Source organism: Colobus angolensis, unplaced genomic scaffold, assembly GCF_000951035.1.
Source record: "Colobus angolensis palliatus isolate OR3802 unplaced genomic scaffold, Cang.pa_1.0 Scaffold306, whole genome shotgun sequence".
In the NCBI taxonomy this organism is placed as follows: domain Eukaryota; kingdom Metazoa; phylum Chordata; class Mammalia; order Primates; family Cercopithecidae; genus Colobus; species Colobus angolensis.
In genome coordinates, this window is record NW_012116333.1 from 370,269 (window position 1) to 385,829 (window position 15,561).

At 41.0% G+C, this 15,561-nt stretch overlaps 1 protein-coding gene and 1 pseudogene across 5 annotated transcripts in view; both read right to left on the minus strand.

The window, feature by feature from the left end:
* The window catches only part of LOC105517731, a 731,019-nt pseudogene that overhangs the window by 335,152 nt on the left and 380,306 nt on the right, over positions 1 to 15,561 (minus strand). The gene's annotated exons all lie outside the window — the stretch shown is intronic.
* MARCH8 (membrane-associated ring finger (C3HC4) 8, E3 ubiquitin protein ligase) overlaps positions 1 to 15,561 on the minus strand; it is a 126,125-nt gene that overhangs the window by 71,853 nt on the left and 38,711 nt on the right. For 2 of the 4 annotated variants that reach the window (XM_011950313.1, XM_011950311.1), the window contains exons 1-2: positions 5,068 to 5,251; positions 2,975 to 3,154 (exon numbers count right to left, since the gene is read on the minus strand). In XM_011950313.1, coding sequence (XP_011805703.1) covers positions 2,975 to 3,076 — 102 coding nt within the window. In that variant the 5' untranslated portion in view covers positions 3,077 to 3,154; positions 5,068 to 5,251. Of the gene's footprint in view, positions 1 to 2,974; positions 3,155 to 5,067; positions 5,252 to 15,561 lie in introns of those variants that run through there. The other 2 variants (XM_011950314.1, XM_011950312.1) reach the window with 1 other exon arrangement.

Sequence of the window (15,561 nt, forward strand, 5' to 3'; positions counted from 1 at the left end):
TCAAAAATAAGTAAAAAATAATAACAAAAATGAAAATAAAACTGACTGAAGTTATCAAGTGAGGGAGAAAAGCAAACTCAGAATAGTCACACATGCCAGCAATGACAGAAAAGAGCACTAAAACTGTCATTATAGCTGTTATTTCATATACCAAAAAAGCTGAATAGAGACATGGAAGATATAAAAAAGATCCAAGCCAAATGTCTAGTGATAAAAACATGTCTGAGATGAAAAATACAAAAGATGGAATTACTGGCAGAGTAGATATGGAAAAAGAAAATATTGATGAAATTATAAACAAAGTAATTGGAATATCCAAAATAAAATGCAGGAAAAAAATAACCTTAAAAAATTAAAAGTGCAGCAGTGGACAACTTTAAGCCAGTCAATGTGTATAATGGAGTCCCCAAATAAAGAATGAGGGGACACAAAAAGTATCTGAAGAATAGCCAAAAAGCTCCAAATTCTACGAAAACTGTAAACCCACTGATCCACAAACACAACTTCAGAATACAAGCAACAAATAAAAAATATTTTTTAAATAAAGCTGAAAGAAGTCCCTATCAGCCAACTCACATTGTAAGAAATGCTAAAGTCCTTTAGACAAAAGAAAAATGATAGATGGAAATACACGAGAAATGGTAATTACCTGAGTACATGTAATGAATCTACTATTATTTAAAAGAAAATTATTTAAAGTATTTCTTTAAAAATATATTCTAGGGTTTAAAATTTATTAAAAGACAATAATGAAAAGGCCAGAAGGAAAAAAATGGAAGTATACTATTGTAAGGTTCTCATACTGTATTTGAAATAACAGATCATCTCGCCGGGCGCAGTGGCTCACGCCTGTAATCCCAGCACTTTGGGAGGCCACCAAGGCAGGAGGATCACGAGGTCAGGAGATCAAGACCATCCTGGCTAACACGGTGAAACCCCATCTCTACTAAAAATACAAAAAATTAGCCCAGCGAGGTGGCAGGTGCCCGCAGTCCCAGCTACTCAGGAGGCTGAGGCAGGAGAATGGCGTGAACCCGGGAGGTGGAGCTTGCAGTGAGCTGAGATCGTGCCACTGCACTCCAGCCTGGGGGACAGAGCAAGACTCCATCTCATAATAATAATAATAATAATAATAATAGATCATCTCCACAGTGACATGATCCCATATCACTGAAACTTAATTCATATTCATTCATTCATCAACTGTATTGACAACTGTATAAAAGTCATTAACCCTCTGTAGAAGATTACAGTTATGGGCTTCAGCGACGGTGTGTTAACAGATTAGACTAAGCAAACAGGTGGATTATTTGCGTCTAAGTAAAATGCAAGAGTTCGTTCTTCTTACAGGATTCAGAAGGAATAAAATCTCCCAAGCAGAGGAGGCTCAGAAATCATAGCAAAAGATTCTGGGTTGAACCTGTGCCAGGAAAAGCTGCATAAAAAAAATAGGTTCAATGCAATCCCTCCCCTCTCCCCCCTCCCCATGATAGGCCCCAGTGTGTGATGTTCCCCTTCCCGAGTCCAAGTGAACTCACTGTTCAGTTCCCACCTATGAGTGAGAACATGCGGTGTTTGGTTTTCTCTTCTTGTGATAGTTTGCTAAGAATCGCATTGGGGAGTTATACCTGATATAAATGATGAATTGATGGGTGCTGACGAGTTGATGGGTGCAGCACACCAACATGGCACAAGTATACATATGTAACAAACCTGCACGTTATGCACATGTACCCTAGAACTTAAAGTATAACAAAAAAAAAAAAAAAAAAATTGGTTCCACTGGACAAAAATTTACCTTTCAAATCAATCCTGATACCACATTTGAGACCCTAGAAACACAACCGCTATTTTCATCCTGTGCCACTGCTGCTGAAGCTCTCATGGGGTCCTGTAAGTTCCTGGTTCAACTGCTCTTCCACTTCTGCCACCTCATCTGAGCTCCATGACACCCTAAACTGTCAGACTGCCACTGGATGTTCAAAATATCCCCACACTAAGGTGAGACAGAATAGTTTCTCTTTCTTCCCCATACCAATCAAAATCCCCATTCTACAAATAATTAATTAATGCTATTTATTTAGACTTTAAAAATCCCATCAAATAGATAAATTCAATAAGGCTTTATTAAATATCCACCTACAGTAAACCTGCAGTGAGGGTGTATATCAGAAAGAATCTCCCTTCCTGGCCTCACCGTTGGACATTTTCCTTTTTCTATTCCAAATAAGTTTGCATAGCTTCCTCATATACACACTGCTATGAACTAAATGTTTATGTTTCCCACAAAATTTTTATGCTGGAACTCTAATCCATAATGTAATGGTATTTGGAGGTGGGACAATTAGGTCCTGGGGGTGGAACCCTCTCCATGGGATCAGTTCTCCTATATGAACAGCCACATGACAGCTCGCTTCCTTCCTCTCTCCATGCATGTGAGGACACAGCAAGAAGGCAGCTGTTTATAAGTCAGGAAATAAGACCTCACCAGAATCCAACCATGCTGGCACCCTAATCTCAGACTTCCAGCCTCCAGAACTCTGAGAAATAAATGCTTGTTATTTAAACCACCCAGGCTATGGCATTTTGTTACAGCCACTGAGGCAGACTAAGACACACATTAAGAAATTCCAGCCATCGGGTGTCCAAATTTCACACTACAATGAATAGGGAACTAGCAGCATCATGTTCTGAGAATCTAAAGAACTTAGTCACAGTGATTAATCAAAAATAATCAGGCAGATTTAACCGATGAAAAGTCATTTATAATCATTTATAAGCATAATAGTTTACACCAAAGTCTGAAAACCTAGAAATCTACAAAAAGACAATTCCTTCTGAGTACAACTATTTGTGTGCTTATCAGCATATTAACAGTGAAAACCTGACCTTTAGAGTTTAAGCATTGTTCTAGGTCATCTTTAATAAAAATTTAATAAAAGTAATTAAACTAAAAAAGATATTCTCCCAGTACCTGTTCTTCCCTCTCCTTTTCTTTGGTCTTACTTCTGTGGACTCGAGCAGAGGTGGCATCCTGGGATGGAATGGCAGAGATCTGATGTAGTGGCATGCTCATCCCAACCTCCTATCTGGTCGTTGTCTTCACAGAAGAGAGTCTCCACTGGTAGAGTCATTTTGGGCCATGGATTTCAAGCTGAGAGAAAATGAAGAGAGAATAAACATAACTCAGCTAAAACACTTTAAATTTCCAAGAGTGAGCTTACCATTTTATACTTATATTCATATGTATATTTAAATAACTTATGGTGACATAAATGTTTGGTCTTCAAAAACAATAGAAGATGAAAGTCTAAGGGGAAAATTCTAACATTTCTCATAATAAGATGGGACCACCTGAAAGAGGCAGGTGGATCATGCACATGTATAATCAGAGATTAATCTTCCATTGGCTACTTAGGTTTAAAACAAAGCAGTGACACTATTTATTTTAAGAATATTTTTGAAGTTAAACTTTTATCATGACCAAGCATTTGTCCTGAAATAAGCAGTGATCTTTCCTTAAAACCACTGCCTGTGAGTCCACATAATGGTGAGATCAGAGGTTAGGAAGTCCAAATTAAATTCAAGATATCTATGATCCATACTTAACCTTCCAAATGTATAGACTTTACATGAGCTGTTGGCAAACGTTTCCTATAAAGGGCAAGATACATATTTTAGGCACTGTGGTCCAAGTCTGTTCCAGCTAATTAACTCTGCCACTGTGGCATGAAAGCACCCATAGAGAGTGTGTAAATGGGCCAAGTGCAGTGGCTCATGCCTGTAATTCCAGCACTTTGGGCAACTGAGGCAGGCGAATCACGAGGTCAGGAGATCGAGACCATCCTGGCTACCACGGTGAAACCCCGTCTCTACTAAAAATACAAAAAATTAGCCTAGCATGGTGGCAGGCGCCTGTAGTCCCAGCTACTCAGGAGGCTGAGGCAGGAGAATGGCATAAACCCAGGAGGCAGAGGTTGCAGTGAGCCGAGATCGCACCACTGCACTCCAGCCTGGGCAACAGAGCAAGACTCTGTCTCAAAAAAAAAAAAAAGAGAGTGTGTAAATGGAGTAGTTATGTACCAATAAAACTTTATTTACAAAAATAGGCAGCAGGCTAGATTTGGCCCACAAGACTGTAGTTTGCCAAACACTGCTGTAAAGGGTTTCCTAGAGAATATGAAGGGTCACCATGACATGCCTGAGAACCATGAGAAAGGCTGCCTTTAGGTAAACTAACAGTGTATGCACAAGACGTCTGCACAGGTACCCCTACCCTTTTTCTGGTTTTCTCTTACACATCCCCCAAAATGTCTAATAATTGAATTGTGTGTTGTTCTCTCTCCCCACTTACCAACTGAGATCTATCCAACTCTGTATACAAAACCAGTTAAATGTAAATTATCCAGAAGATTTAATGTAGTAAAATGTTTCATTTTGTTCAAATTTTAACAGAAAATGGAAGCCTTCAACCAAAAGAATGAATCTTGAATTTGGAGATTTTCATTTATTAATCGTGTGGTGGGGTAGGGGGTGGGGACAAGTAAGGCAGTAGGAAAAGGCAGGGTAAACAACAGGGCCTGACAACCCCAAGGTCACATTTGATAAGCAGTCACTTACTCTACCTCTCCCAAAACTCTACTCTGGATCAAAGGCAGGCGTTTGTAAGACTGGTGCCAACTCTTGGTAGTGTCCCTAAGCAAGCAGAGGAGCACCAGGACTCACAAAATGGCTTCCTTCACACAACTCTAGAATCAATGAACAACAAAAAGGAACAAAACTGGGAGGGAACAACACATAGAAGAAAATTAGCTAAAACAATAATCTGTTCATAAAGTCTAGTTTTACAGTAAGTGGGTGAGTGATCATTGATAGTAACAACAAAAAAAAGGAAAATAGAATAGGTGATGTTAGTGTCTAGATATCACACACCATCTACTCTATTTCAAGCCTTTGATGAGGAAGATGCAGCACTACTTCAGTGCTTCAAGATGGAGCACTACTGTGCCCAAGAAACAGTCTGAATGTTTGTATTCAAGCACATCACACAAGACAAGAGGCACTTACTGCGGAGCTGCCTTGTACTCCCTGAGAGATCACAATAGGCAGTGGTAAGCAGTTTTTTCATCACTAATGCACTAAAGTCCTCTGTTACAGATGACAAACTCCATGGGGCCTCTTGGAATACTTAGTCAAACTGACCATATCCAAAGCCCTATACCTATCATGCCAATAGCTACCTGTGGTGCTTCTGATATAATCATCATTATTACATCATTGGTACATGCCCATGACAATCCTGAGAAGTGCTATTTATGGCACGGAAACACAGATGCAAGAGGGTCTCAAAATTTTTGCGGTTTTGAAGGACATCCCTCCTCACTGCCACTGAAGTTAGTCTTCCCACCACCACAAGGCAACAGACTTACAAGTTTGCCTGAAACAATCTCTCTCCTATGCCAGACATATTTAGGATAAAAATGAGTTTACAAACAAACCATAAAACAGGCCATGCCATTTTTTATGTGAAGATTTACATGAAGAGTATAATCATATATTACTCACATTATTTTCTTTGCATAATTTCCAGACATCTTTTATATCAACTAAATTAATCTTTACATAAGAGTAACAGTTAAACCTCAGCACTATGCCTGACAATCCAGGCATGAGGGCTTCAATTTGACTAATGCTAACTTGCAAAATACAGCACACCTAACATGAACATCCACATCTAGAAGAGATACTGCCAAAGCTGGCTGTTGAAGAAACTAGAAATGGATGCCCATGTTCATGGATCAAAATACTTAATATTGTTAAAATGGCAATTCTTCCCAAGTTGATACAGAGAGTCAAAGCAATCTCTATCAAAAACTGAGCTGACTTCTTTATAGAAATTTGATAAGCTGATTTGAAAATTTATATGAAATTCAAGGGACTCAGATCTGCCAAAACAATCTCGAAAAAGAAGAACAAAGTTGGAGAGCTCACATTTCCAGATTGCAAAACTTACGACAAAGGAACAGTAATCAAGACTGTGTGGTACTGGAATAAGAATAGATATATCAATGGAATAGAATTTAGACTTCAGAAATAAACCCACACATCTATAGTCAGCTGATTTTCAAGAAGGGTGCCAAGATCACTCCTTGGGGAAAGAGTACTGTTTTCAACAAATGGTGATGGGACAACTGGATAGCCACATGCAAAAGAAATTTGGATCTCTTCCTCACACAAAGAAAAAATAGACAAACTACACATCATCAAAATAAAAACTTTTGTGCTTCAAAAGACACCACTGAGAAAGGGAAAAAACAGCCAGTCATAGTGGTTCACACCTATAATCCCAGAACTTTGGAAGGCCAAGGCAAGAGAATATCTTGAGGCTAGGAACTTAAGAAATGCCTGGGTAATATAGCAAGACTCAACCTCTATTTAAAAAAAAAAAAAAATGTAAAAGACAACTGATAGAAGAAAAAGTTTACAAATCATATATGTAATAAGGGACTTGTATCTAGAATACATAAAGAACTCTCTTACGACTCAATAACATAAGGACAAAGCCAGGTGCAAGTAGCTCACATCTATAATCTCAGCATTTTGGGAGGCTGAGGTGGGAGGACTGCTTCAGGCCAGGAGTTCCAAAACCAGTGTGTGAAACATATTGAGGCCCCGTCTCCACCAAAATAATAATAATAATAAAGACAAATAACCCAATGAAAAATGGGTTAATCAACATCATTAGCCATCATGGAAATACAAATCAAAACTATCAGATATTACTTTAATTATGTTCATAATTAAAGACAGTTAAGTGTTGGCAAGGATGTTGTGAAACTGAAACCCTCATATACTGCTAGTGGGGATCTATGTAGCAGTTTTGAAAAACAGTCTGGCTCTTTCTCAAAATGTTAAATATCATATGACCCAACAACTTCACTCCTAGGATATACACACCCAAGAGAAATGCAAACATTTCCTCACACGAAAACTTGTCCATGAATGTATCACATTATTCATAATAGCCAAAAGGTGGAAACAACCTAAATGTCCATCATATGATGAATGGATAAATCAAATAAGCTATATCCATTCAACGGAACCATATTCAGCAATAAAAAGAAATAAAGTACTGACACATGCCACAATATGGATGAACCTTTAAAAAATTATGCTAAGTAGGCCTCCTAAGTAGGAGATGGCTACTGTTGCCCTATCTCACTCACCCTTCCAGTTTTGAGAAGGCAATAGAAAGAGTACAAAGTCAGCAATCAGAAACCTAAGTTCAAATCCTGGCTCTAATTGTGGATGTTGGGCAAACTGACGCATTTCTAAGCTGTTTGGTCTCCTCGTCTGTAAAAGAGAAGGGTAATCATATCCACTCAGTTCACAGGGTTTCTGTGAAGATCAAATAAGACGGTGTCCAGGCTGGGTGCGATGGCTCACGCCTGTAATCCCAGCACTTGGGAGGCCAAGGCGGGTGGATCACCTGTGGTCAGGAGTTCTTGACTAGCCTAGCTAACATGGCAAAACCCTCTCTCTACTAAAAATACAAAAATTAGCCAGGTGTGGTAGTGGGTGCCTATAATCCCAGCTGCTTGGGAGACTGAGGCAGAAGAATTGCTTAACTCGGGAGGCAGAGGTTGCAGTGAGTCAAGATCATGCCATTGCAATCCAGCCTGGGTGACAAGAGTGAAACATAGGTGCTCTTAACATCAGCACATCCGCCGGCAGGCTTTTCCAGGCATTTGCAGTGATTTCTCTCACTGCATTACAAAAACCTGCAGGTTTGCTTTGTTTTTCCAGAACTATTTTCTGACCCCCTATGCCTCAGTCAAACACAGATTTATACAACTGGGACCGTGAATCCTTTCTAACATTTATGTACAATACATAAGCAGCTTGACTCTGAGAGGAAGCAAGGTTGACAATCCCCTTCCTAAAAGGAGAGTGGTAGGAAAGGCCAATGCTGAAGCCAACCAGTATGGCTTCACAGTCAAAGTGTTCTATGCTCTTTCCAGATGATTAACATAAATGAAGATTCTGCCCATTCCAAAAACAATGCTTTGGACAAATACAGATAACAATGTGGGGAGCTAGGAGAAGACAAATGCCAGCTGCAGCATCTCAGAGGAACGGCCACCCCAGGAAGCATTCACATGCCTCCCTGAACCCTTGTTTGCAGGGTGCCAGACTCTCCAGCAGCACCCTGCTCCTCCCTGCTGTAAATTGTATCTTAACATCCTGACTGGCATTGTTAGAATCAACAATTTGAAACTAAGCCTGTTTTTATAAGGAGTAAATTTCATGTAAAAAATGAGAAGTCCATGCACAGCAGCTAGCAGAAACAGAAAGAGAAAAAGCAGTAAAAGTAGTGAGGAGATCAATTCTAGATATCAGCGATGATCAAAGCCAGACTTAAGGCTGTGGATATGGAGGGAGAAGTGAGGTCATTTGAAAAGCAGGACTAACATAACCTAGTAACGGATCTAAACTGTCCCATGGTTTCTGGCTGTGTACTCACATGACAGGGATGCACAGAAAAGCAGCAGGGGAAGGAGGTAAGCTCAACATGGACAGACTGAGCTTCACATGCCTTTAAGAAACCAAAGACATAGAACAGGCGGTGGCTCACGCATATAATCCCAACACTTTGGGAGGCCAAGGCGGGCAGATCACAAGGTCAGGAGTTTGAGACCAGCCTGGCCAATGTGGTGAAACCCAGTATCTACTAAAAATACAAAAATTAGCTGGGCGTGGTGGTGGTGGCCTGTAATCCCAGCTACTCCAGAGGCTGAGGCAGAAGAATCACTTGCACCTGGGAGGCCGAGGTTGCAGTAAGCGGAGAATGCGCCACTACACTCCAGCCTGGGCAACAAGAGCAAGACTCCATCTCAAAAAAAAAAAAGAAACCAAAGACGTTCACAAATGCATATTGGGAGTCACCAGTATATCAAGACACATGAACATACATGGACAGAGAATCAGTCATTTATGTCATTTATGATATTATGTAGAACCTGTAGAATCAGTCATTTATGTCACTACGTACTACAAATAAATGCTAAAATACAATATCAATACCTAACATAAGAAAACCTCTATCTTGGGCCAGGCACGGTAGCTCAACAGCAAAGATGCAGTGACATGTACAATCATGGATACCTAAAAAGAACTAATGATATGAATAATAAAAATTATGCAAGTGAAAATATAAAGCAATTACTAACAACAAAAACTACAGAAGAAAGAAAATGTAATAATTTGGCTTTAAAATTAACACTACAAATTTCAACATGGACAACAGTGTAAACATTACAATTATATAAGCAACACTGACATAACCAAATTGGGAGGATGGGAAGAGAGAAGGCTGGGTAAAAAAGGAAGTCAACAGATAATAGCTAATGTTTGTGAGTCAAGAAACAGTATGAACATATTATTTGGAAACATGGAAGCAACTCTCAGAAGACACATGCGACTGCCTATGGGGAAGATTCTGCCCATTCCAACAACAATGCTTTGGACTGTGGAGGACCAGAGCAAAGGACTACTGTTTTTCATTCTAGGACATTAGGTACACCAAGTTCCTAATCACAGTTCTAAAATTCAGAAAACTATCAAAAATTAAAAATTTTTAAAAACCACTCTACCCTTTCTTTACTTATTTAACACTAAAACTTAATTGAACTCCTAGGCCAGGCGCGGTGGCTCATGCCTGTAATCCCAGCACTTTGGGAGGCCAAGGCGGGCAGATCACGAAGTCAGGAGATCGAGATCATCCTGGCTAACATGGTGAAACCCTGTCTCTACTAAAAACACAAAAAATTAGCCGGGCATGGTGATGGGCACCTGTAGTCCCAGCTACCTGGGAGGCTGAGGCAGGAGAATGGTGTGAACCCAGGAGGCGAAGCTTGCAGTGAGCCAAGACCGCCCCACTGCACTCCAGCCTGGGCAACAGAGTGAGACTCCATTTCAACAACAACAACAACAAAAAACTTGATTGAAATCCTTGGGGCCGAAACCTGACCTGAACTGACAGGAAGCTACTCAAAACTATACTTATGCTACTTAGTGTAAATATTATATATACTTCAATGCAGAAATAGCACATCTGAGTAAGGCATCTTACTCCAAGCCTCGATAGGAGTATCTGATAATTTACAGTATATGTAGCAGATTACTTGTCTAAAAACCTGAGAATTTCTAAATTCCAAAATATTTCTAATCCTAGAGTTTTGAATAAGAGAGTTTGGGCTTACAATTCATTTTTCAAAATGAAATGTATTACTTTTATTACATGTATTTTAGTACATATATTACTTTTATTTTTTAGATTTTGAAGATATTTTGAAGAACTCAACGGAGAGAAAGTATAAAAAGAATAACAGGTATGAGACTCATGTGACCTTAAATGGATCAACACCTAATGCCACACACTTTCCAAAAGTGGCATTATTCCTGGATCATTATTTAGATAATAAATAAAGAGATTACCTTGTCTCATTAAAAATTTGAAAAAGAAGGCAAGAAAACTTCACTTTACTCCTCATTCATATCCCGCTACTGTCCCATCTACACTACTCTTCCAGGAAAAGGTGTCTACACTCACATTCAACATTTCCTCACTTTCTATACACATTTCAACTAACTACAATCTGGCTTCCGTACAGTAAGGTCTACAATGCTCTCCATATTAAGCCTAAAAATTGTTTTGCAGCCCTCATGTTATTTGATTTGATACTTTTACTCTCTTCCTAGTCTTAAAATACTCTTTTGACTTAAATGACATAACACCATCCTAGTGGTCCTCCTGCTCCATCTCCACCTCTGCAGATCTATCTCCTATAGTATGACATTGTATGCAGAGATTCCTCAAAGTTTCATTTAACCCTCTCTGATTCTCATTCTGTGCTCCCTTTTCCTGGGTGATTTAATCCATAACTTTGGCTTGAATGCCCACCTTTGCAGATGTTATTTAAAAAGAAAATATTGATAAATCAGACTTTATTGAATTCAAAACTTTTGTACTTTAAAAGATACCATTAATAAAACAGAAGATAAGCCACCGACTGGGAAAAAATACTTGACAATCATATATCTGATAAAAGATTTGTATTTAGAATAAAGAACTCCTACAAAAGACAAACAACATAATTTAAAAATAAACAAAATATATTAACAGACGTTTCATCAAAGAAGATATATGACAGCCAGGCTCTCATATATATGTGCCTGTAGTCCTAGTCATTCGGGAGGCTGAGGCAATAGGGTGGTTTGAGCCCATGAGTTCGAGGCTACAGTGAGCAATATACTCCATTCTGGGCAACAGCGTGAGACCCTGTCTCTAAAAAAAAATAAAATAATGAAGACATATGAATAGCTAATAAACTCACGAAAAGATGCTGCAAATTAAAACCACAATAATATACCACTATACCCCCCCTAGAATGGCTGCTACCAAAAACACTAGAATGGCTCCAATCAAAAAGACAGTCAATACTAATTGTTTGATATAGAAAAATTAGATCTCTCATGTATTTCTGGTGAGAATATAAAGTGGTATAGATATTCGGAAAACAGTCTGGCAGTTTCTTGAAAAGTTAAACATAAACTTATCATATGACCCAGGAACTGCAGTCCTTGGAATTTATCCAAGAGATATGAAAACATATGTCCACACAGACACACATATGAATGTGCATAGCAGCATTCCTCATAATAGCCCAAAACTGGGAATATCCCAAATGTCCACCAACTAAAGAATAGATAAAAATGTGGCTTATCTATACAATGAAATTCTATTCAGCAATTAAAGGGAACAAACCAATCATATACACTACAGCATGGATGAACCTCAAAGACTATGCAAATTGAAACAAGTCAGACACAAAAGACTATATATTATACAATTCTATTTTTATAAAGTGTCTTGAGAAGGCTGAGAAGGCAGATCAGTGATTGCCTCAAGTTGGGTGTAGTTGTGGGTATGATATGACCTGCAAATGGGCAAGAGGGAACTTTGGGGGCAAAGGAAATGTCTTAAACTGGATTACAATAATGCTGTACTGCTTCAAATTTACTAATCACTGAATTGTACACTTGTAACAGGTGAATTTTATGGTGCCTAAATTACACCTCAAGATACTCATTTAATACAGCTTACAAGGCCCTATGTATCTATCCCACCTCATTTTGTACTACCCTCTCTCTATAGTCCAGCAACAGCAGTGTTTCTTCAGTCCCCTCAGATCTCCCAGCACCTTCCCACCACAGCCTATTTATATGGTATTCTCTGCCTGCAACACTCTTCCTTCCCCTTCTAGGCTAACTAACTCTTCCTCAACCATCTGACCATCCTGACAGAGGAAATTCCACATTCATAGCTCTTTATAGGATCAATGAAGAACCTCTACTTCATTAACAATGTTCACAGTTAGAATGTTACATTTATTGAGTTATTTAATTAACGACTTTCTCCCCTATTCAGCCTTAAGCTCCCCAAAGGCAGCATATCTCATTTCGCTCACCTTTGTATCTCTCTCTCTGTGGCCTATCACATAAGATCTATTCAATAAATGCTGGTTGGATCAATCTCTCTGAGACAGCAGCCAAAAATGGCTGAGAATTTCATTTGCAACTCAAACTATTAAGCAACACTGTTCTCTGTCTCAAATCCTGATCAAGTACCCTAGTGGAGATTTGAAAATAACTAACAAAAATTCAGTATTTGTCAACCTGGTACAATTCATTTCAAATGGGAAGAAACCCATTGATCTTTAAATATCTGCAGCAGATTGACCACACTGCACTTAGTTGAAAATTGAAATGGAATTCAAATATAGCAGAATGTAGTCTAAGTATCTTTAATAATAATTTTAAAAGGTGACAAGCATAAGTAGTTTAGAATTACTGATCAAAGCATTTTAAGACAGAGGAAAACTTAAGTTTCCTAAGTTATGGATGAGAAATTTCAACCTTTGAGTCAAAAACCCAATTGCTAGTGTTAGTGCGAGGTGACAATGTGCTAGCAGCCCTCACTCTCAGCGCCTCCTCCGCCTCCGGCCTCGGCTTCCACTCTGGCGGTGCTTGAGGAGCCCTTCAGTCCGCCACCGCACCTTGGGAGCCCCTCTCTGAGCTGGCTGAGGCCGGAGCCTCCTCCCTCTGCTTGCGGGTGTGGAGGGAGAGGCAGCGGGTGGGAAGGAAGGCTACAGCTGGGGGCCGGTGTGAGTTCTGGCTGGGGCGGGGGCGGGCGCCGGCTCCGAGGGCCCCGCACACGGAGCTGCCCGCCAGCACCGCTGGCCCAGGGCAGTGAGAGACTTAGCACCCAGGCCAGCAACTGCAGAGGTTGCGCCAGGTCCCCCATCGGTGCCGGCCAGCCATTTCTCCCCAGGCCCTAGGTGCCTTCCCACGGGGCAGGGCTCCAGACCTACGGTCTGCCATGTCTGAGCTCCTCCCCCTGCTGCGGTGGGCTCCCCTATAGGCACCGCCCCCTGCTCCAGGACACCGGGTCCCATCCACAGACCAAGGGCTGAGGAGTGCAGGTGTGGCTCAGGACTGGCGGGCAGCTCCCCCTGCAGCCCTGGTGCAGGATCCGCTGTGTGAAGCCAGCTGGGCTCCTGAACTGGATGGGGACTTGGAGAACTTTTATATCTAGCCCAAGGATGGTAAATATACCAATCAGCACTCTGTGTCTAGCTCAAGGTTTGTGAACACACCAGTTGGTAACTCTGTATCTAGCTAACCTAGTGGAGACTTGGAGGACTAGCACTCTGTGACTCTGTTTAGCTCAAGGATTGTAAATACACCAATCAGCACTCTTGTGTCTAGCTCAGGGTTTGTGAGGACACCAACCGGTACTCGGTATCTAGCTAACTAGCACTCTGTGACTGTGTCTACCTCAAGGATTGTAAATGCACCAATCAGCACTCTATCAAAATGGACCAATCAGCTCTCTGTAAAATAGACCAACCAGTTCTCTGTAAAATGGACCAATCAGGTCTCCATAAAATGGACCAATCAGCTCTCTGTAAAATAGACCAATCAGCTCTCTGTAAAATGGCCCAATCAGCAGGATGTAGGTGGAGCCAGATAAGGGAATAAAAGCAGGCTGCCCCAGCCAACCAGCTGCAACCCACTCAGGTCCCCTTCCACACTGTGGAAGCTTTGTTCTTTCGCTCTTTGCAATAAATCTTGCTGCTGCTCACCCTTTGGGTCCACGCTGCAGTTATGAGCCGTGACACTCACCGCGAAGGTCTGCAGCTTCACTCCTGAAGCCAGTGAGACCACGAACCAACCGGGAAGAACAAACAACTCCAGATGCGCTGCCTTTAAGAGCTATACCACCACAAAGGTCTGTAGCTTCACTCCTGACAGCGAGACCACGAACTCACCAGAAGGAAGAAGCTCCAGACACATCTGAATATCTGAAGAAACAAACTCCGGACACACCATCTTTAAGAACTGTAACACTCACCGCGAGGGTCCGCGGTTTCATTCTTGAAGTCAGTGAGACCAAGAACCCACCAATTCCGGACACAATAGCAAGTTACAGAAGCTTGCTATCAGTCGAACGAGAGCCCAAATATGCTACTGCACTAGTATCACCTCAAAGCCTTCTTCCCTTCACTCACCCAGGAAAGAAGGCTCCCCCTGCCACATCACATCTCACCCTCTGTCTCACTATCACTTAACCACTGGGTAGCAAGGCTAGCCTTAAGCTATAAAGCTATAAAGACTGCTCTGCTCCTGCCTTTTACTGAAATGAAGACCAAAATTAAACTTGAAAGCTCTGAGAAATTTCGGGAAGATGACAGAGAAACACCACAAGGTCTCCGTATGTTACCCACTAAAAACAAATCTGATACAAATTTTGTTATGTGGGCTGGCCTGTTAAAACTATTAGCTTTAAAAACAATGAGTTCATTTTAAAATATAAAAATTAACTTTTGTTTTTGTTTTTGTTTTGAGAAATGGAGTCTCTCTCTGTTGCCCAGGCTTGAGTGCAGTGGTGCGATCTTGGCTCACTGCAACCTCCACCTCCCTGGTTCAACCAATTGCCCTGCCTCAGCCTCCTGAGTAGCTGGGATTACAGGCGCACGCCACCACGCCCGGCTAATTTTTTACATTTTTAATAGAGACGGGGTTTAGCCATGTTGGCCAGAGTGATCTCGAATTCCTGACCTCAGGCAATCTGCCCACCTCAGCCTTCCAAAGAGCTGAGATTACAGGCGTGAGCCACCGAGCCTGGCCATGAACTGAAATTTTTTAATGCAACAAGAATAAAGCAGGCCAGGAGTGGTGGCTCACACCTGTAATCCTGACACTTTAGGAAGCCAAGGTGAGTGAATCGCTTAAGCTCCAGGAGTTTGAGACCAGCCTGGGCCACATGGTGAGACCCCATCTCTACTAAAAATACAAAAAAATTTGCTGGGCATGGTGGTGCACGCCTGTGGTATCAGCTACTTGGGAGACAGGTGGGAGGATCACTTGAGCCCAGGGGACAGAGGTTGCAGTGAGCCAAGATCGTACAACTACACTCCAGCCTGGGTGACAGAGGGA